Source organism: Chiloscyllium plagiosum, unplaced genomic scaffold (genome assembly GCF_037043375.1).
Source record: "Chiloscyllium plagiosum isolate Xiang-an unplaced genomic scaffold, Cpla_swu_hap1 HiC_scaffold_3, whole genome shotgun sequence".
Classification (NCBI taxonomy): Eukaryota; Metazoa; Chordata; class Chondrichthyes; order Orectolobiformes; family Hemiscylliidae; genus Chiloscyllium; species Chiloscyllium plagiosum.
In genome coordinates this window covers 49649483-49673051 of record NW_028270141.1, presented here as the reverse complement: position 1 = coordinate 49673051, position 23569 = coordinate 49649483, and the positions used below count along the sequence as shown (strand labels likewise).

Here is a 23569-nt window from a genome sequence, read left to right as displayed (position 1 = left end):
ACTGGTCTTACTGGCAATGGTCACCAAACCAGTAAACTGAAAAATAAAACAGACCCCACAAACCTGCATAAAAGTGTATATGTGAATAGATAGGTAATCCTACTGTATTGGCTGACCTCCAGTGGGGATGTGGAGGATAAGATCAAGTGTAGTCTTCAAGCTCAGGAATTAGACAAAATTTTGTCGTATGACAAAAAATCTAATTTAGGCATTATGTTAAAGTTCTGCAGCATGATGATTATAAATCGTATGTCTTATAACCTTTTCCAACACCTTACCCACAACCGAAGAAAGACTTACTGGCTTATAATTACCAGGGTTGTCCAGACTCCCCTTCTTAAACAGGAGAACAACATTTGCTATCCTCTAGTATTCTGGCACTACTCCTGTCGACAACGATGACATAAAGATCAAAGCCAAATGTCCCTGGCTTCCCAGAGAATCAGAGGATAAATTCCATCCAGCTCAGGAGTCTTGCCTATTTTCAGATCTTCCAAAACTGCGAAAGCCTCCTCTTTGTCAACTACAATCCCATCTAACTTTGTAGTCTGTATCGCCATATTCTCACTAACATTGCCCTTTTCCAATGTGAATACTGATGAAAAATATTCATTAAGTGCTTCCCCTATGTCGTCAAATTCCACACACAAGTTCCCACAGCTATCCTTGATTGGCCCTAATCTTACTCTAGTCATTCTTTTATTCCTGACATACCTATAAAAGGCTTTAGGGTTTTCCTTGATCCTATCCACCAACAACTTCTCATGTCCCCTCCTGGCTCTTCACAGCCTCTCTTTAGATCTTTTTTGGTTAACTTATAACTCTCAAGCCCCCTAATTGAGCCTTCACGCCTCATACTCACATAAGCCTTCTTCTTCCTCTTGACAATAGCTTCAACTTATTTAGTAAACCATGGCTCCCTCTCTCAACTACTAAGCTCCACATTTCAAGTGTGCCCACTCCCTGCAGTTTCCTTTCCCATCCTATGCATCCTAAATCTTGCCGAATCGCATTATTATTTTTTCTCCCAATTTTAGCTCTTTCATTGCAGTATATACTTTTCCCTGCCCATTGCTATTGTAAACATAACCAAACTGTGGTCACTATCGCCAAAGTGCTCGCCAACCTCCAAATCTAACACCTGGCTAGATTCATTCCCCAGTACCAAATCCAATATTGCATCGTCCCTTGTTGGCCTGTCTACATACTGTGTTAGAAAACCCTCCTGGACACATTGAACAAAAACTGACCATCTAAACTACTTGAAGTTTAGTCTTCCCAGTTAAGATTGGGGAAGCTGGAAGTTCCCCATAACAACTATCCTGATACTCTCGCTCCTATCGAGAATCATCTTTGCTATCTTTTCCTCTACATGCCTGGAACAGTTTGAAGGCCTTTAGAAAACTCCCAACAGAGTGAACTCTCCTTTCCTGTTTCTAACCTCAGCCCAAATAACCTCAGTGGATGAGTCCTCAAATGTTATCTCAGCTGCTGTAATACTACCCTTGATTAACAATGCCACACCGATCCCCCCGCCCTTTTACCATCATTTTTGTTCTTACTGAAATATCTAAATCCTGAAATCTACAACAACCATTCCTGTTCCTCCTCTAGCCTTGTCACTGAAATGGCAATAACACTGAAATCCCAGGTACCAACCCATGCTGCAAGATCACCCACCTTATTCCAGATGCTCCTGGCATTGAAGTATATACATTTCAAACCAACATCCTGATTGTCGGTGCCTTCTTGTGACCTTATAAACCTAGTCATAAGCTTACTACCCTCAACCTCCTTTACACTGGAACTACACTTCAGGTTCCCAACTCCTTGCTGCATTGGTTTAAACCCCCCCCCCCAAAAGAGCATTAGCAAAGGTGATTGAGCGGTTTGGATCAGAAATTGGCTCGCTGAAAGAAGAGGGTGGTGATTGATGGGAAATGTTCAACCTGGGGCTCAGTTACCAGTGGTGTGCTACAAGGATCTGTTTTGGGGCCACAGCTGTTAGTCATTTTTATACATGATCTGAATGTGGGTGTAGAAGGATGGATTAGTAAATTTGTGGATGAGACTAAGGTAGGCAGATTGTGGATAGTGCCGAAGGATGTTGCTGGTTACAGAGGGACATAGATAAAATATAGAGCTGGGCTGAGAAGTGGCAAATGGACTTTAATGCAGAAAGGTGTGAGGTAGTTCACTTCGGAAGAAGTAACAGGAATGCAGAGTACTGGGCTAATAGTAAAATTCTTAGCAGTGTAGATGAACAGAGAGATCTTGGTGTCCAGGTGCATAAATCCCTTAAAGTTGTCACCCAGGTTGATAGGGTTGTTAAGAGGGCATATGGTGTGTTAGTGTTTATTGGTAGGGGGATTTAGTTTCGGAGCCACAAGGTCATGCTTCAGCTATACAAGACACTTGCAATGCCACACCTGGAGTACTGTGTACAGTTCTGGTCACTGCATTATCGTAAGGATGTGGAAGCTTTGGAAAAAGTTCAGTGGAGATTTACTAGGATGTTGACTGGTATGGAAGGAAGGTCTTACGAGGAAAAGTTGAGGGAACTGAGACTGTTTTCATTGGACAGGAGATGGTTGAGAGGTGACTTAAACGAAATGTATAAGATAGCCAGAGGGATAGATAGGGTGGACAGTGAGAATCGTTTTCCTCAGATGGTGAAGGCTAACATGAGGGAACATAGATTTAGAACGGATATCATCTTTACTCAGAGTAATAGGGGCATGGAATAGCCTGCCTGCAACAGTAGTAGACTCGCCAAAATTAAGGGCATTTAAATGGGCATTGGATAAATATATAGATAATAATGGAACGGTGCAGGTTAGGTGGGCATCAGATTAATTTCACAGGTCGGCGCAACATAGAGGACCGAAGGGCCTGTACTGCACTGTAACGTTCTATCTTCTATGAATTTCTATTAGAGCCAGGACAGATAGAAGTGTGTTAAACAAAAAGGCTGGAATTTTCCAAAATATATATTTTTGTCAGGGAGCTTTGAAAATGTATTTCAACAAAAATATCACGGGGAGGTGATGACCTAATGACTAGAATATTAATTCAGTGACTCAGGTAACATACTGAGCTCAAATCCCACCACACCAGATGGTGGAATTTGAATTCAATAAAAATCTGGAATTAAAAACCTTATGATGACCATGAATCCATTGATGACTGCTGGAAAAACCTATCTGGTTCATCAAAAGAAAATGCCATCCTTACCTGGCCTAAATGTGACCCCAGTCCCACAGCAATGTGATTTACTCTTAAACTGCCCTCTGGGCAATTCAGGATGGGCAGTAAATACTGGTCTGGCCAGCGATGTCTCCTTATCCCATAAATGAACATTTTAAAATGCAATAAAAGGAAAACACTTTTTTAAGCTTTGAAAGGGACCATCGTTAAAAGAAAACTTTTAAGATAGAAAATTTTGTGAAGCAGTGCCAGTTTCTCTAGGTCTGCTCCGGAGATAAAACAAAATTAATGGTGTTAAAACAGCTCAACATATGACACGTTTCACAACACACCTATAGGTGTAACCAGAGATGGAAATGTGTTGCTGGAAAAGCGCAGCAGGTCAGGCAGCATCTAGGGAACAGGAGAATCGACGTTTCGGGCATTAGCCCTTCTTCAGGAATGAGGAAAGTTGGTCCAGCAGGCTAAGATAAAAGATAGGGAGGAGGGACTTGGGGGAGGGGCGTCGGAAATGTGATAGGTGGAAAGAGGTCAAGGTGAGGGTGATAGGTCAGACTGGGGTGGGGGCGGAGAGGTCGGGAAGAAGATTGCAGGTTAGGAAGGCGGTGCTGAATTTGATGGATTTGACTGAGACAGGCTGGGGGGAGGGGAAATGAGGAAACTGGTGAAATCCGAGTTCATCCTTTGTGGTTGGAGGGTTCACGGGGAGGTGTAACCAGTAAAGCAGGTGTGTAGACACTTCTATAATGAGGTTATCCGTAGGATCAATTAGTTTAAGTATGATTTACCTTGATTTTTTAATGTATAAAGTTGCTACTTCAATGAAGAAAGGATTTTCAGAAAGTGGAAGGGAGCAAGGGCTGCGTTTTGTTATATATACCATCTAGCATATTTTGTCCTGGGTTCAATTTAATGATCTGGTAATTTATAAAGATTGATCAGAAGGAAGATGTGACAACATGAGATTATCATTTCAGTGCTGATGTAAATGCAGACCTCCCGATTTCTGAAATAGTCTACAAAGTAAAGCAAAATACATTTTGCTTAGATAAATGAGATAAGATAGTGCACATCCAGCTCTTTGGCATTAGGGTCTTCGCCTCTCATGTGCCAGAGAGAGATTAGACAATTTCTACACAACAGCTAACAAGAGCTTGAAGCAGGTGACAAATGGCAGTAAAAGGGCAGTGCACAAAACAGCTTAATAAAAAATTGAAACCAAAAGAGAAAATGCTGGAAAATCTCAGCAAGTCTGGCAGCATCTGTAAGGAGAGAAAAGAGTTGACGTTTTGAGTCTAACTGACCCTTTGTCAAAACTACTCTCTCCTTACAGATGCTGCCAGATCTGCTGAGATTTTCCAGCATTTTCTCTTTTGGTTTCAGATTCCAGCATCCGCAGTAATTTGTTTTTATTTCAAGAAAAAGTTGGGCTGGTGAGGAGGGGGAATGTGGAGCAGCATCTCCATAAGACAATACATAAAAGCTGAAAAAGTATCCAATAAAGAAGTTTCACAGCAATAAAATAAGGAAACAAACTTTATGCACTGAAGAAAAAATTATGCAAAACCAGGAGATAGTAAAACAAATAAGTGGAAGACAAAAAGACAGACTGGGGAACAAAGTCAAAATTAGGAAAAAGGTGACTTTTTAGCAGTAGTAGAAAAACAACTTAGTGTGGCAATTTTGATACAGGAAATGTCCCAAAGCATTTCACAGAATAATAAAGTAAATGCTGAGCAAAGAAATGTACCAGATTCTATCAAACAGATCTCATGATCCATCATGAAGCATTCCTGCCATAAAACATTCCTTGGGAGATTCACAAGTTTACCAAAATGGTAAAAAATTTTGTAATGTGACACAAGCTCATTAAATATTGTACTTAAGATTGCAAAACTTATTCCAAACCAGTGCTGTGCTTGATAAGTTGTAACTCTTTATCTCCAACAGTTCAGAATCTCACTAGAGATGGGTGTAATAGGCTACATATAAAACAAACAAGAGGATAAGTCTGTACCATTCTATCTACCTTCATCACTAGCACAGACAACATAGGAAGATGAAAAAAGTGAATCCTATAGGTTATTTCAAAATTCAACTGTGGGATGTGGCTCTCAGTGCCAAGACAAACATTTGTTTTCCATCTCTAAATATCCTATAAAAGTAGGGGCGAGTCGCCTTCATAATCAGCTGCAATGTGTGCGAAGTGATTCCCACTATGTCATTAGCAAGCTCCAGGACTTTGTCACTGGGTCTAAGAAAGAACAATTTTGTATCTTGAAGTCAAGTTGGTAGGTGTCTTGGAAAACTTAAGAGGCAGTTCTGTTCCCTTCAGCTTACTGCTCTATGTGGTAGAGGTCATACTTTTAAGATGTGTCGTCAAAGAAATCTTAAGAGTGATTGCACTGCATATTGTAACACATGATGCAACACATCAGTCAAGGTGAGTTGGTAAAGTGGAATTGAATAATCAAGATAAAAAAATGAAAGAACTGCGAATGCCGTAAATTAGAAACAAAAACAGAAATTGCTGGAACATAAATTGCTGGAAAAGCTCAGCAGGTCCGGCAGCATCTGTGGAGAGAAATCAGAGTTAATGTTTCTGATCGAGTGACCTTTCCTCAGAAATGGTTGAGATGCCAGACCTGTTGAGCTTTTCCAGCAATTTCTGTGAATGACTTTAGGTGTCTGTGGGCCCAATAAATGGGTTTCTTCATCTTGGATGGTGTTGAGCTTCAAATTCACACATCCAGTTAAGTAGATAGCTCCCCCCATCACATTTTTAACGTTTACTTTGCAAATTCTGGTAAGGCTCTGAGGAATAATGAGCTCAAGACTGAGTCCCTAGTCACAGAATGTCCAGTATCTAAGCTGCTCTGTGAGCTATTAAATTTTATACATCAAGTCCAGTTTCATTTATGTTGAACGCTTCGAATTGCTACTGGACAATTTGACAATTGAACAACTAATGGGAGGTCAGTAAACACCTTCTTACTGGAGATGATCACTGGCTGACACAAACACTATTTGCCATTTAGCAGCCAAAGATCACATATTGGCCAAATCTGTCTGCTTTAAAATACATTCTGGATCGGTGGTGCTGGAAGAGCACAGCAACTTCAGGCAGCATCCGACGAGCAGCAAAATCGACGTTTCGGGCAAAAGTCCTTCATCAGGAATAAAGGCAGAGAGCCTGAAGCATGGAGAGATAAGCTAGAGGAGGGTGGGGGTGGGGAGAAAGTAGCATAGAGTACAATAGGTGAGTGGGGAGGAGATGAAGGTGATAGGTCAGGGAGGAGAGGGTGGAGTGGATAGGTGGAAAAGGAGCTAGGCAGGTCGGACAAGTCAAGGGGACAGTGCAGAGCTAGAAGATTTAAACTAGGATGAGGTGGGGGAAGGAGAAATGAGGAAGCTGTTGAAGTCCACATTGATGCCCTGGGGTTGAAGTGTTCCGAGGCGGAAGATGAGGCGTTCTTCCTCCAGGCGTCGGGTGGTGAGGGAGCGGCGGCGAAGGAGGCCCAGGACCTCCATGTCCTCGGCAGAGTGGGAGGGGGAGTGGAAATGTTGGGCCACGGGGCGGTTTGGTTGATTGGTGCGGGTGTGTCGGAGATGTTCCCTAAAGCGCTCTGCTAGGAGGCGCCCAGTCTCCCCAATGTAGAGGAGACCGCATCGGGAGCAACGGATACAATAAATGATATTAGTGGATGTGCAGGTAAAACTTTGATGGATGTGGAAGGCTCCTTTAGGGCCTTGGATAGAAGTGAGCGAGGAGGTGTGGGCACAGGTTGTACAGTTCCTGCGGTGGCAGGGGAAAGTGCCAGGATGGGAGGGTGGGTCGTAGTGGGGCGTGGACCTGACCAGGTAGTCACAGAGGGAACGCGTGGACCTGACCAAGTAGTCCATTGCACCCGATGCGGTCTCCTCTACATTGGGGAGACTGGGCGCCTCCTAGCAGAGCGCTTTAGGGAACATCTCCGAGACACCCGCACCAATCAACCAAACCGCCCCGTGGCCCAACATTTCAACTCCCCCTCCCACTCTGCCGAGGACATGGAGGCCCCGGGCCTCCTTCACCGCCGCTCCCTCACCACCAGACGCCTGGAGGAAGAACGCCTCATCTTCTGCCTCGGAACACTTCAACCCCAGGGCATCAATGTGGACTTCAACAGCTTCCTCATTTCCCCTTCCCCCACCTCATCCTAGTTTAAAACTTCTAGCTCCGCACTGTCCCCTTGACTTGTCCGGACTTGTCCGACCTGCCTAGCTCCTTTTCCACCTATCCACTCCACCCTCTCCTCCCTGACCTATCACCTTCATCTCCTCCCCCACTCACCTATTGTACTCTATGCTACTTTCTCCCCATCCCCATCCTCCTCTAGCTTATCTCTCCATGCTTCAGATTCTCTGCCTTTATTCCTGATGAAGGGCTTTTGCCCGAAACGTCGATTTTGTTGCTCGTCGGATGCTGCCTGAATTGCTGTGCTCTTCCAGCACCACCGATCCAGAATCTGGTTTCCAGCATCTGCAGTCATTGTTTTTACCTGCTTTAAAATACAGACAAACTACTTCAGATTTGAGTCGCTGCAAATGATGAACAATGCACAGCACAGTGAATAAACCCTAGTCTGACGATGTCATGGAAAATCATTGATGAAACAGTTGAAGATAGTTGGCCATTGGACACTGCCAACAGGAATTCCTGAGTCAACATCCTAAGACTGAGATAATTGGCCTCAAACAATGACAAACATTCCCAAATGCCCAATCCCGCCCAATACGATTAGTTTTACCCTCACTATAATTGCTACAAATTCAGTGGTTTCTTGATAATCAAATGTTGCTTAATGTCACTTCAGTTGAAATTCAGTTTTTCTTTCCTCCATGTTTCGGCCTAGGCTAGAATGAAGTCTCAAACAGAGCAGTTCTGACAGAACACAAAATGGGGATCATCATGTTCAATTATCAATGAGATGGTGAATAAAACGATGGGATAAATTAGTGAAACTGTATTTATCCTTTTTGCAGACAGGACATACTAGGGCAATTTTCCACAAATACCTCAACGACCAAAGGGAGCATTATGACTTTTAGAGCATAAGCCTTTGGTACTTTAGCAATTGTTGTTGCCGCATAATTGCTACAAGCAAAGTACCAGAAAGCAAATTAAAACAGAAGAACCATGAGATTCAAAATGACTGACTCACCAACATTGCCATTTTTGGACATTATTTTTAATATTTAGCTTAATTAGGAAATATTCTGCATAAATCCCGAGCTGTAAGAAAATGTTTGTGATTTTCAGAATGTAACTCCTAGCAGTAATGGGCCAAAGAGTGAGGCTTAAGATTAAACTGCACACTAACCACATCCTGGGCTGGGTTCAGAAGTTTGTTCGGGACAGAATGAAGTTTGCCATTGTGGGTTGGGACACAGGGTGTGAGGAAGGGAGATTGCTACACTGTAAAAACAACTTCCAAGATTAGCTCCCAGGCTCATCCAGAGCATGCATAACTAGTACAGGTTTAAAACATCTGACGTTTGCTCCTTATAGTTTCAACAGACATATGAGGTTGACTATATGCTTGGTTTCCTTTCCATCAGCGGCTTTCCCACAATGGTTTCAAAGTAAATAACTGGAAGTAAATGGAAGTCAGTCATTCGGTCTCCTCTACTTATGTCAACTCTTTAGACAGCAATTCAAAATCACAAGCTCTTGCTCTCTCCCCTAATTCAATATATTTTCGCTTCAAAGATTTAGCCAATTTTCCCTTAAAAGACTGCTGCCTTAACTGCTCACTCTAGTATAACCTGATTGAAACAATTTTTTCTTCATGTTTTTCAGTTCACATGGTGGGTTACAAATGAGCTACAACATATTTAGGTTTAATTTTAGAAAAGAAATCAAGATGAAGAGCCAAGACCCATAATACAGCAAAGTATCAAACTTGAAAAAAAAAAGACACTAACTTTAGATTTCAATAGTCTTAAAATTGTGCAGAAACAGAAAAACAGATTTGTTGTCAGCTGGAATAGAGTGAGTTAAAACAGGACACAATTTTGACACAATAAAGATATTGATGGATAGGAAGAGTGCATGGGATGAATTTGGCATCTTTATTAAAATTTTTATCAACTGGTATAATGTTTCAAAAATTTAGAAATTCGGCCTTCCCACTGAATCATAATATTTACATTTTATTTTCTCCATTTAACAAATGTCCTGATTTGTTCAATCATTTTCACGCACCTAGTTTAGGAAGCTTTTCTCCTTGACTAAGCCGACTAGCTGCAAGGTCTTTCAGTGGTTTGCTTTTCTTCTGTTCAGGTGTCTGTGAGGTTCCTGTTACTTGTCCAAGATAGTCATTTCCTAAACGTGTTTTTTTTGCATTCTTGGTCTGAGAGTCCTTCGAATCAGTAGAACCAGTTCTTATGTTAGACACCTAGGAACATGATCTCAGAATAAATACAGCATAATACTGGCATTAAATATTTAGCATTTCAACTTCAAAAAATGCAAAATATGCTTTATTGATATACCATAATTTACATGATGTGCCAACTTCAATTTTCTTCTGCCAAATATTTGATAATGGGTCAAAATTGTGTGTTACAACCAGAGTTTGCCATTGGATCCAGTCAGACATCCAAGCAGTTTAATTTCCAATATTTTCACTACAATTTACTTAAGCAGACTTCATTTTAAGCAAGCACAAGACTGCATTTTTCAAAACTGGATATTATAAATCAAACACACAGCATATCTTGACTATAGGAGTTAACTCAAAAGCAGTCGATGAATATATTATCCCTCAGATAGTACAAACTCTGAAAAGTTCACTCTCGGTTTATGTTTTCAGTTAAACACTATTAGAAAGGTACCAGTCACACAAATTAATCTCTCAATTATGTAACAATTAGAAACTGTTGGTTCAGTTAAATATTCATCATATTTACATTCTAAAGCAAATTGCAACAGTCGTGGGAGCAATGAGAGTGAGAACCAGGGGACTGCAAGGAAGGCAAATTTCCCTCTAAAAGAACTTACCTTGAGAGTCAGCAGCCTCCATTTTGCAGCAACAGCGGGAGAGGTGAGATCACAGAACTGAGTTGGAGCAATCGAATTGCTATTTGGGTAAGGTGAGTGACCTGATCTATTTCGGCAGTGGCTAAACAGGAGACACTGCACGTGTAGTTTCTCTCACCTGTCCTCCTCCTCCTCTAACCAAAAGAAAACTCTGGTGTGCTGATAAGGTAACGTTTTTCTATTTCTTTTTTATTGTGTGATTGGTAAAAATTTTTCTTTTATCGTTTATCTATTATTTAATAATATAGTTGGACTAAGTTAAGCTTAAAAGTAAAAATGGCAGAAGATCTCAGACCAGTGTTATGCTCCTCTTGTTCAATGTGGGGGCTCGGGGACACAGCTGATGCCTCTGACTCCTTCACACATAGGTCATGGGTCCAGGTGCAGCTTTTGTTACTCTGTATGACCGCACTGGAGCTGCGGATGGACTCACTTTGGGAGCATCTGAGATGCTGAGGAAGTTGTGGATAGCACATTCAGTGAATTGGCTATACCACAGATTAGGATTGCTGAAAAAGAGAATGGGTGACCAAAAGGCAGAGAAAGAGCAGGAAAACAGTGCAGATGCCCCCTGTGGTCACCTCCCTCCAAAACAGGTATACCGTTTTGGACACTGTTGGGGGGGGGGGGGGGAAAGCGGGTGAGGGGATGGCTCACCAGGGGAAGGCACTAGTAGCCAGGTTCATGGCACCCGTGGCTAACTCTGCTGTACAGGAGGACAGGAAAAAAAGAGTGGAAAGGCTATAGTCATAGGGAATTCAACTGTAAGGTGATTAGATAGGTGGTTCGGAGGTCAAAACCAAAACTTCCAAATGGTATGTTGCCTCCCAGATACACAGGTGAGGGGGGTCTCAGATCAGCTGCAGGACATTCTGCAGGGGGAGGGTGAACAGCCAGGTGTTGTGATGGTCATGGGCACCAATGATATAGGTAAAAAGTGGGATGAGATCCTACAAGCAGAATTTAGGGAGTTAGGAGCCAAGTTAAAAAGTAGGCCCTCAGAGGTAGTCATCTCAGGATTGCTACCAGAGCTACGTGCTAGTCAGAGTAGTAATGAAAAAATAGGCAGGATGAATGTGTGGCTTGAGAGATAGTGCAGGAGGGAGGGGTTCAGATTTTTAGGACATTGGGACCAGTTCTGTGGGAAGTGGGACTATTACAAATTGGACGATCTACCTGGGCTGGACTGGAACCAATGTCCGAGGGGGTGCCTTTGCTAACACTTTTGGGGAGGCATTAAACGAATGCTGCAGTGGTTGGGAACCAAATGAGGCGGTTAGTGGACAGTAAGGAGGTCGTAACTAAAGCCAGTAAGGAACTAGATAATGAAGTCAGTATGACTAAGGGGAAGAGTAGGTAGGGAGCAGATGTTAAACGCAAAGGGACTGGTAGTCTGAGGTGCATTTGTTTTAATGAGAGAAGCGTAGTAGCTAAGGCAGATGAACTTAGGGCTTGGATTAGCATCTGGGAGTATGATGTTATTGCTATTACTGAACCTTCGTTGGGGGAAGGGCAAGATTGGCAATTAAATATCCCAGAATATAAATGCTTCAGAAAGATAGAGAGGGAGGTAAAGGGTAGAGGAGTTGCATTACTGGTCAGAGAGGATATCACAGCTGTGCTGAAGGAGGGCAATATGGAGGACTCAAGCAGTGAGGCAACATGGGCAGAGCTCAGAATTCGGAAGGGTGTGGTAACAATGTTGGGGCTGTACTACAGGCTTCCCAACAGTGAGTGTGAGATAGAGGCACAAATATGTATACAGGTTATGGAAAGATGTAGGAGAAACAGGGTGGTGGTAATAGGCAATTTTAATTTTCCCAACGTTGACTGAGATTAGAGGTCCAGATGGAGCAGAACTTATAAGGAGCATCCAGGAAGGTTTTCTAGAGCAGTGTGTAAATAGTCCAACTTGAGAAGGGGGCCATACTGGACCTGGTGTTGGGGAATGACCCCAGCCAGTGGTTGAAATTTTTGTAGGGGCTTACTTGGGGAATAGTGATCACACTTCTTTATGTTTTAGAATACTCATGGACAAAAAACAAGAGTGGTCCTAAAGGAAGAATACTAAATTGGGGAAGGCCAACTATAGCAAAATTTGGCAGGAGCTGGGGAATGTGGATTGGGAGCAGCTGTTTGAAGGTATATCCACATTTGATATGTAGGGGGCTTTTAAAGAGAGGTTGATGAGAGTGCAGGACAGACATGTCCCTGTGAAAATGAGGGATAGAAATGGCAAGATTAGGGAACCATAGACGACAGGTGAAATTGTGAGACTAAGAGAAAAAAGGAAGCATTCACAACGTCCAGATGACTGAAAAGAGACAAAACTTTGGAAGAATATTGGGTATGTAGGACCAATCTGAAATGAGGAATTAAGGGGGCTAAAAGGTTCATGACATATCTTTAGCAAACTGGGGTTAAGGAGAATCCCAAAGCCTTTTATTCATATATAAGGAGCAAGAGGATAACTAAAGAAAGGGTTGGCCCACTCAAGGACAAAGAAGGAAAGTTATGCATGGAGTCAAAGAAAATGGGTGAGATTCTTAAAGAGTACTTTGCATTGGTATTCACCGAAGAAATGGGTGAGATTCTTAAAGAGTACTTTGCAACGGTATTCACCGAAGAAAGGGACATGACTGATGTTGAGGTATTCTAAAAGGCGTTAAGATGGACAAGTCTCCAGTTTCAGGTGGGATTTATCCCGGGTTTCTGAGGGAAGCGAGAGAGGAAAAAGCTGGAGCTTTAACAGATATCTCTACAGCATCCTTGAACACGGGTGAGATCCCGAAGGACTGGAGAATTATTAATGTTGTCCCCTTGTTGAAGGGTAGCAGGGAAATGCAAGTAATTATAGACTGGTGAGCTTGACATCAGTGGAAGGGAAGCCCCTGGAGAAGATACTGAGGGATAGGATCTATTTACGCTTGGAAGAAAATGGGCTTATCAGTGATAGGCAACATGATTTTGTGCAGGTAAGGTCATGTCTTACCATGTCTTTGAGGAAGTGACAAAGTTGATTGATGAGGGAAGGTCTGTAGATGCTGTATACATGGACTTTAGGAAGGCATTTGATAATGCTCCCCATAGTAGACTAATGGAGAAAGTGAAGTTGCATGGGGTCTAGGGTGTACTAGCTAGATGGATAGAGCACTGGCTGGGCAGCAGGAGACACAGTAGTAGTGGAAGGGAATGTCTCAAAATGGAGAAGTGTGACCAGTGGTGTTTCACAGGGATCTGGGTTGGGACCACTGTTGTTTGCGATATACATAAATGATCTGGAGAAAGGTATAGGTGGTCTGATTAGCAAATTTGCAGATGACACTAAGATTGATGGAGTAGCAGATAGTGAAGGGGACTGTCAGAGAATGCAGCAGATAGTGAAGGGGACTGTCAGAGAATGCAGCAGAATATTGATAGATTGAAGAGGTGGGCAGAGAAATTGTAGATGGAGTTCAACACAGGCAAATGCAAGGTGATGCATTTTGGAGATCCAATACAAGAGCGAACTATACAGTAATTGGAAAAGCCCTGGGGAAAACTGATGTACAGAGAGATCTAGGTATTCAGGTCCATTGTACCCTGAAGATGGCAACGCAGGTCGATATAGCAAGGTCATGACGACAGACGGCATGCTTCCCTTCAATGGACGGGGTATTGAGTATAAGAGTTGCCAGGTCATGTCACAGTTGTATAGGACTTTGGTTCAGCCACATTTGGAATACTGCGTACAGTTCTGGTTGCCACATTACCAAAAGGATGCGGATGCTTTGGAGAGGGTGCAGAGGAGGTTCACCAGGATGTTCCCTAGGTTGGACGGTGCTAGCTACGAAGAGAGATTGATTAGATTTGAACTATTTTCATTAGAAAGACAGAGGTAAACGGGAGACCTGATTGAAGTCTACAAAATCATAACAAGTATAGACAGGGTAGATAGCAAGAAGTTTTTCCCCCCAGAATGGGGAACTCAATTACTCTGGTTCACGAGTTCAAGTTGAGAGGGGAAAGGTTTAATGAAGACATGTGTGAAAAGTTCTTTATGCAGAGGGTGGTGGGTGCATGGAATGTATTGCCAGTGGAGGTGGTAGAGGCAGGCACATCATCATCACTTAGACAGATACGTGAATGGGCAGGGAGCAGAGGGACTGAGCTACTCCTGATGGAAATCCTGATGAAGGGCTTTTGCCCCAAATGTCGATTTTCCTGCTCCTCAGATGCTGCCTGACCTGTTGTGCTTTTCTAGCACCACTCTAATCTAGACTCTGATCTCCAGCATCTGCAGTCCTCACTGTCGCCTAAGGAGCAGAGGAATACAGATCCTTAGAAAATAGGCGACAGGTTTAAATTGAGGATCTGGATTGGCGCAAGCTTGGAGGACCAAAAGGTCCGTTCCTGTGCTGTAATTTTCTTTGTTCTTTGATTCAACAGTATCAATTTAAAGCAAATGACAATTATTATTTCAGATGAATAAAATGGTTGCTCAGCTCGGGAAGATTAGTAAAGAACTTAAATTAGTTGACATTCTCCTAAAAAGGCTACGTCATCCACTACTTACACTACCTCATTTGAATTAACTTTTTGGTAAACAAATAGAAAATCTTAAATTACTTCATAAGTTATTTGAAAATAGTAAAGAGATTTGACAAGGCAAAAATAATTGGTTCTGTAACAACATATGTAGGTGCAGATATTTAAGAGCATTTCAAAGAATGAAAGTTCAGCTCAAAATAACAATAATGCATTCAAATTTCCAAATGAAGGAAATGCAAGTTATCAGGAACATATCAGCAACAAGGCTGTGGTTTGGCATCTTGTGATATAAATGGGATTGCTCTGACCAAAACAAATGTAACAATTAACATAAAACAACCATCACACAAATGAAATAAATCCTGCAATAAATAATAAGTTAAAATCTGAGGTTACGTTTCCTTCATTTCAATGAAAAAGGATAATTTTAAGTGGAATAAATAAACTCACTTCTCACCAGATAAAAAGATTTTAGAGATTTTTGATAAATAGTACATAACATATACGTAAACAGTGCAGATGTTTACTCCATACCAAAATATTTCCATTGAAGCCCAATATGATCTTTAGCATGGAGTCTAGGCTAAAACTCCATAGGATAGTGTTTGATCAAACAACATTCAGCTTTTCCAATGGCCTTCCCTCCATCACTCGGTCAGAAGTGGGAACGTTCGCTGTAGTGATTTTCACTGTATATTGCACAATATTCTACACCATTCACAACTCCTCAGACACTGGAGCAGATCATGTCCACATGCATCTGGATAACATTCAGGTTTGGGCTGCTCTGTGATAAGTGACATTTGTACCACACAAGTACAAGACAAATACTATTTCCTGTAAGACAGAATCTAACTAACTCTCCTTGACATTTAGTATACCATTGTTGAAATCCCACCCTGTTAATATCTTAGGGGTTACCAAAAATAAACTACTTGACCAGTAATGTAAATGCAATGCAAACAGATTAGAGGCTGGAACTCTGCCGCCAGTTACTTACCTCCTGACTCCCAAAGCCTGTCCACCACCTACAAAGCAGTGAGAGATGGAAAACACTTGGCTTGCCTGGATAGGTGCAATTTCAACAGTACTCAAAAAGCAGCCCATTCAGTCAGCAACATATCCATCACCTTAAATTTTCACCACTCAAATAGTTGGAGCAATACACACTTTACACAAGATCACTGCATCAAATCATCAAGATTTCTTCAATGACAGTTTCCAAACCCATACCTTATACTGCTTTAGAAGGATAAAGGCAGCTAAGGCGTGTGTAACTACTCCATTGCTCCAACCATTATGCTATCATCCTGCTGTATTAGCTGATCTCATCAGGCTTGTTACAGGGATTCTATCACACAAAACAAGCTTGAGTTTTGTATCTTATGAACAATATACTCCTTAGTCGAGTGTCTTTGGAGGGAACTGCACTTGTTCACTTATTACAAACACTGCTGTCACTAGGAGAGTTGTTAGGTAAATACACCATCAGATGTATTGGAACTGAAATCTATGACCACAGTATCTTTATTATTGATCATTATAGACAAATTGATAGATGGGACTAGGTCAGATTAGGGTGTCTGGTCACTGCAGTCAAGTTTCCATGCTGTATGACTGTATGAGCACGTCACTATCTACATGATCCCTGCTAAGTAACAAGTTCTTTGATTTGAAACTACAGTGCTGTTCCTTCACTGTCATTGACAAAAACCTTGGAATTTCCTTAATAGTGCTTTGGTTGTACAGATTATCTGAATTTCAGATTATACGAACAAGATCGCAAGGTCCTGATGCTTGGCTAAACTCTGTTATCCAGCATTCGATTATCTGAAAAAATATTCCCCACCTGTGTTGTTTGGATAATCAAGGTTCCTCTGTATTTATGCCACGTGGAATGAAAGCTGCTCACCATCAGGAATGCCAGTAAGCATTGCCCTCATAGCAATGCCCACATCCCAAAAGGAATAAGGGCTATTACAGGGCAGCACCACAGCAAGAGTGTTGCATTATCCGCAATTACATCCTTCAGACAGATCATCAAACTAAAGGCCATGTTGCTCTTTCAGCACAATGTCAACAAACATTTTACACTATTCAGACAGAACATAGATGTTCCCTGCTGTTTTGCCCTATGTTACTTCTGCTAATTTTTACTGGCAATCACTATTCCCACAAGCCTCCTCAGGCAGAGCAATGTACCAGAACAGCAACCAGCCTGGCCTAAAAAGATCTATTTTAAATCTTATTGAGAAAGGGAAATGATAAACTCAATGTTTAGAGCTATCCATACTTCCAAGGAGAAGTCTCCTGATGTAGCCATTATCTACAAATATGATTAGAAAATCACATCAAAAATTACCTGCTTTGATGGTTTTAGATGAATAAATCCTAATTATAATTGAACCAGTCAATATTTCAATATCAGTATATTGAAATCTTGATCTTATGCATCAGAATGTTCTTCAACATGTCTGTCTATATTTTACAGTATGCTATTGGGTTTAATGCCTTTTATAGAATTCCACCTACAGCCAACACAATTCACTCCATGTGATATCAAGAAATGGTTGGAGACAGTGGACACTGCAAAGGCTACAGGCCTTGACAACATTTCTGCTCCAGAACTTGCTGCTTCCCTAGCCAAGCTATTCCAACACAGTTACAACACTGGCATGTACCTGACAATGTGGAAAATTACCCAGGTATGCCTGGTACATAAAAACCAGGACAAATCCAACGCAGCCAATTACTGTCAACTCTCAATCATCAGTAAAGTGATGGAGGTTGTCATCAATAGTGCTACCAAGCAGCACGTGCTCAGCAATAACCTGCTCAGTGACAGCCAGTTTGGGTTCCGCCAGGGCCACTCAGTTCCTGACCTCATTATAAACTAGGTTCAAACATAGATAAAAGAGCTGAATTCCAGAGGTGAGGCAAGAGTGACAGCCCTTGACATCAAGGCTCTTTTCAACTGAATGTGGCATCAAGGAGCCCTAGCAAAACTGGAAACAATGGGTATCAGAGGGGTACGTCTGATGGTTGGAGTCATGCCTAACACATATGAAGATGGCCATGGTTGTTGAAGGTCAGTCATCTCAGCTTCAGAACATCTCTGCAGGAGTTCCTCAGGATACTGTCTTAAGTCTAACTATCTTCAGCTGCTTCAATGACCTTCCCTCCATCATAAAGGTCAGAAGTCTGGATGTTTGCCGACGATTGCACAATGTACAGCATCAATAATGACTCCTCAGGCACTGAAGCAGTCCATGTCAAAACGCAACAAGAGCTGGATGATATCCAGACTTGGCCTGACAGGCAGCAAATAATATTCACTGCACACAAATGCCAGGCTATCACTGTTACGAATAAGAGCCATTCTAATCACCACCCCTTGACATTCAATAGTGTTACCATCACTGAATCCCCCACTGTCAACATCCTGGGAGTTATCATTGACCAGCAACACAACTGGAATCACCACATAAACAAAGTGGTTACAAGAAAAGGTCAGAGGCTAGGAACAGGCTATGTGGTGAGTAGCTTACCCGACTGCCCAAAGCCTGTCTACCATCTACAAGGCACAAGTTAGGGATGTGATGGAATATTCTCAACTTGCCTGAATGTGTGCAGCTCCAATACTCAACAAGCTTGATACCATCCAGGAAAATCCATTTGATTGGCAATACATCCATAAGCATCCACTCCCTCCACCAACACTCAGGCACAGCTGTGTGTACTATCTCCAAATTGCACAACAGAAATTCATCAAATATCTTCAGATAACACCTTCCAAAACAACAGCCACTTCCATTTAGCAGACACATGGGAACACCACCAAAACATTCTGACTTAGAAATATATTGTCATTCTTTCACTGTCACTGGGTCAAAATTCTGGAACTCTCTCCCTGATGGCATTGTGGGTCTACCCACAGCAGGTGGAGTGCAGCGATTCAAGGCAGCTCACCACCACCTTCTCAAGGACAACTTGGCACAGGCAAGAAATGCTGGATGCCCACATCCCTCAAATGAATAAAAGTTGTTACAGCAAGTGGAAAATCGCAAAGTGAAAACTACGAAATGTATAAGTTCTTCAGTCTTTGCAAAGAAAAGTATCAAACAAAGCATAATAGTAAAGTGGTTCAAATGAAAACTAACTATAAAGTAAATGTGTACACCACGTGCATATATGCTTAACAGAATGAAGCTCATTTCTGTAATCAAAGCATGACTATGTTAGCCAGTTTGGATACATTTCAAAGTGTTAGCAGCTTGATATTTACATCTCATCTTCAAGGAACTGTAGGGGGCTGGGGTTTAAATAAATCTGGCATGACAAAATTAGCTTATTTGAAAGGACAAAGTATTGCTCCTGGAGAGCTATCAGCAGTATACAGGGCTCTGCACTGTATGCTGTACTTTAAAATGAGAACATAAATTAAACTTATCTGGCAAACTTACAGTCAAAAACAGATTGAGTAAAAAATTGAGAATTGTAAAAACAGTAGCTGTACATATTAATAGACCAGAGAGGGTTTAAAATGTGTAGAACAAACAGTTTCTGGTTCCTGACTTTTTAAATTAAAAATAGATTATTAGATCACATCTTGCACAATGATTTCTCAGAATTCATTTGTAGGCTCCACAAGCATGACAGCCAGAAAGCTGACTTAATTCATATCTCCACCTGTCAAATTCCCTCACCTTCCTTCCCCAACAGAATCAATGACATACAGAGTGTCCAATACACTGAAAGATACAAACAGAAGTTAGGTTGCCTTTGAATGGCATCACTAGCCGGTAGGAGCTAGTGAGGACTGCAGATGCTAGAAAGTCAGAGTCAATTAAGTACAGAGCTAGGAAAGTATTGCAGGTCAAGCAGCAGGTATCCTATCGTCTTGAAGCTGGTAATTTTCTGTAGTATAATCTGTAACAGTATACAAGCTTCTTTTGCTCAAAATATGCAGCTACAGTACTATTTTTTTCTCTTCACTTGCTTTTTTTCCTCCTCCCTCTACAATGAAGTGAGGGGAAGGGTATGCTGTATAAACACCTTCTGCTCAGAAAAAACATGAATTTGTAGAGGATAGGTTGTGGCTAATGAACGTGACAAAGTATTTGAAGAGTTAACAAACTAACGGGCAGGTGGTGTTTCGGGAGGTTATCTATATTGACTTTCAGAAGGTATTTGAATAGATCTTCACAACAGGCTACTAGCTAAAGCTGAAGCTCAGAATTAAAGCCAAATTATTGACTGGATTTTTAAAAATTGGCTGAGTTGTAGGAGACAGAGGATAGGGAAAACAGGCATGTGTTTGGTTCTCAATTCTGCATCATGTTCACTCTGACACCTAGAAAGGTTAGAACAAGATATCAACGCAATGGACCCTCTTACGGCATGGTGTAAATGTCCTTACCTAGTTTCAAGACCCACCCTGCTCCAGAAGAGTGTAATAACATTACAAACAAATAATGTAGGTCAAAGTGACATTTGGGTTCAGATACATAGATTAAAGTGTCATCGATGACAAAATAATCAAAGACTTATTGGAATGCCGTCTTTTATTTCACGATAAAATAGAATACAGCAGGTTAAAATCATGTTGTACCACACAGAACCCTGGTTAGACCACACCTGGAATATTGTGAACAATTCAGGACATCACACTCTAGGAAGGGTGTACTGGCCTCAGGAAATTATACTTGAAGTCTTGTCAAATTCCAAGGAATTACACAAAATAGAATTGTGTTTCCCAAAATTTTGAACAGAATATAATTCACCTGGAACCAGGGCATATCTAAAATCTAGTGCCAGGCCTTTCAAGAGTGGAAGGCTTGAATTATATCAAAGATAAAGGAAGATAATTTTGATGTTGCTGAAGGCCAATTATTTTAGCCCTATTCATCTTCAGTTGCTCAAATAACATTTCCTCCATCATAGCAGATGTGGAGATGGCATGAAAGATCATGGTATTCCGTTCCAGAGGCCGGACACTGTGACCTAACTTCCCAAAGCCTGCCCACCATCTACAAAACACAAGTTAGAGCTGTGATCCAATATCTTCCACTTGCCAAGATGAGTACCCCAGCTCCAGCCTTCCAACTCAGCACCACCCTCATGACCTGTCCTACCAGCCTATTTTCCTTTCCACCTATCCACTCCACCCTCCTCTCTGACCTATCACCTCCATCCCCACCCCCATTCACCTATTGTACTCTATGCTACTTTCTCCCCAACCCCCCCCCCCCTCATTTATCGCTCCACTCTGCAGGCACCCTGCTTCTATTCCTGATGAAGGGTTTTTGCCTGAAACGTCGATTTTCCTGCTCCTCGGATGCTGCCTGACCTGCTGTGCTTTTCCAGCACCACTCTAATCTAGACTCTGGATTCCAGCATCTGCAGTCCTTGTTTTTGCCAAGATGAGTACTGTGCCAACATTCAAGAAGCCTGATATAGTACTAGTCCCAAAAACAGGTGTAACATTGATTTCAATTCCTGATGCTGTTCAAAACTTTACAAAGCCTTTCATGTTTTCAGGATGCTGCAAAGTGCTGCTTCACAGCCAACACTAAAATGCAATAGTGATTTGTAAGCAAAAGTAGCAGCTAATTAATATGTCCCAAGAATCAATGAACAGTAGACAATGGCCAAGATACAAAAGAAAAGAGTTTTGTTTTTCTTTGAACAGAGCTATATTTTACAAGGCACACAAGACCTTGATATAACTAGTCTCTGACAATGAGGCATCCAATGCTCAGCTCTGGAGTGCAACTTGAATTACGTAACTGCTTTTTATAGTAAATCCAAGAATATATCTATTAAACTTCATTGCGTTTTAAAAACACAAGGAGTAAGGTTGAGAAGACTACAGCCCCATCCGAATGCTGACGTGAGACTTCTTTAAAGCCTCAATACTGAAGTACTGGTCCCCATTCTTCCTTTCCAAAAATGTTTCTGGCTGGCAGCAAGCATTATAGTTGCATGCAGTTATTAGGGAACTGAGTAAATGATATGTGGCGCTCACATTCAAAGACTTAACATAATCACCTTATGCTTGGATCATCAGGAACTGACTACCAAAGAACAACATTTGCTCAATAACACATGTTCAATAAGGTTTCTCACTTTTCCACACATGTCCCTCCACAATCCTTCTGCAAAGTTAGAACACTATCCATCTAAACAATTCAATTTATATCTAAAGCAATAAGTAGTACTATAGCTTAACTTTTGGGAAATTGCACTGGGTAGCTCATCAGAATCTACAACAGAATTGCAATTGCTTTTTGAAGCCAATCACTGACCAACTCAGGATTAGATAAATTGAGGATTAAGTCACTTCCAAATAGAATAAAAGCAAATTACTGTGAATATAACTATACAGCTTTGACAGAGTCAGTTAGACTCTAAACATCAGCTCTTTTCTCTCCTTACAGATGCTGCCAGACCTGCTGAGATTTTCCAGCATTTTCTCTCCAAATAGAATACCACTTCTCTCTCAGTCTAAGGGCAACTGCTATTTGCTTCCACAGTTTAAGATACAGGGTGGCTCAGTGGTTAGCACTGCTGCCTCACCTGGGTGCGATGCCAGCCTCGGGCAACTGTCTGTGTAGAGTTTACGCATTTTCCCAGCATCTGCATGGGTTTCCCCTGGGTCCTCCGGTTACCTCCCACAGTCCAAAGATGTGCAGACTAGGTGAGTTGGCCATGGTAAATTGCCCATAGTGTTCAGGTATGGTAGAGTTAGATGCATTAGTCAAGGGAAATGTCAAGGGGTAGGGGAATGGCTCTGAGCGGGTTACTCTTCAGAGGATCGGTGTGGACTTATTGGGCCAAATGGCCTGCTTCCACGCTGTAGGGATTTGATGACCTATTCTGTACTGCATTTAACAGATCTATATTGATCAGCTATCATAATGAGAAATTTAACTTAATGTCCAGGTCTGCAGATCAAATTCACTCCAGCTGTTAGTATACTAACCAATTAGCTTGCCCAGCTCCTCTCAGTTCAATTGCACATGAATCCAAAGCAAGCCATAAAGATCAAATTTCATATTTAGTGTATTAAGAGCTGTTCTGATCAGAGCAATAATCATATTCCAGCTGCTTTATGGTTACTCAATATCGGACATCAATGGTTCAGGACCAAATGAAACCTTTTTGCAAAAACAGAAAATGTAAGAGCTTTGCATAGTTGTGTAAAAGCCATATGGAAACCACTGCCATTATTATGGCAACGATACATAAATAATACCATGTCCATAATGCTCAAACCTATCCACTACATCACTGTAAAGTGTCTGCTGAAACAATAAAACTCATCACAACATAATGCATGTAAAAGTTGACTGTCACTGGGGACAATCATTGCAACATTCCAGTGCTGACTTCAAAACAAGGAGACACATATATTGAAGTTCAAGTCAAGGGACAATGTGGCAAGCTAATAAACAAGACAACATTTAATGTGAAATAAAGATTTCATAAAATCAAATTAATTCAAAAAACTTGAAGGAAACAGGAGTTATAACTGGGTCACAAGATAAACACACACAAATTGTAATTTCCACTTTTATTAAAGGTAGGAATTCTCCTCTGTACTTTTCTGCCTAATTGAAAATCCAATTTCAGATTGCGAGGCCAGGAAATTCAGGTCTTTATAGCAATTTTTGAAACGATCACTGACTAATACATTTTGAAGTCAGAGCCCAAGATATGGTTTTAATATTTAAAAAATTAAAATTT

The 23569-nt window shown here is 41.5% G+C and overlaps 1 protein-coding gene across 1 annotated transcript in view; it reads right to left on the bottom strand.

Annotated features, from left to right (window-relative positions):
- The window catches only part of phf3 (PHD finger protein 3), a 160984-nt gene that overhangs the window by 69497 nt on the left and 67918 nt on the right, over nucleotides 1-23569 (bottom strand). Inside the window, exon 8 of the mRNA XM_043681528.2 lies at nucleotides 9455-9647. Coding sequence (XP_043537463.2) covers nucleotides 9455-9647 — 193 coding nt within the window. The remainder of the gene's footprint in view (nucleotides 1-9454; nucleotides 9648-23569) is intronic.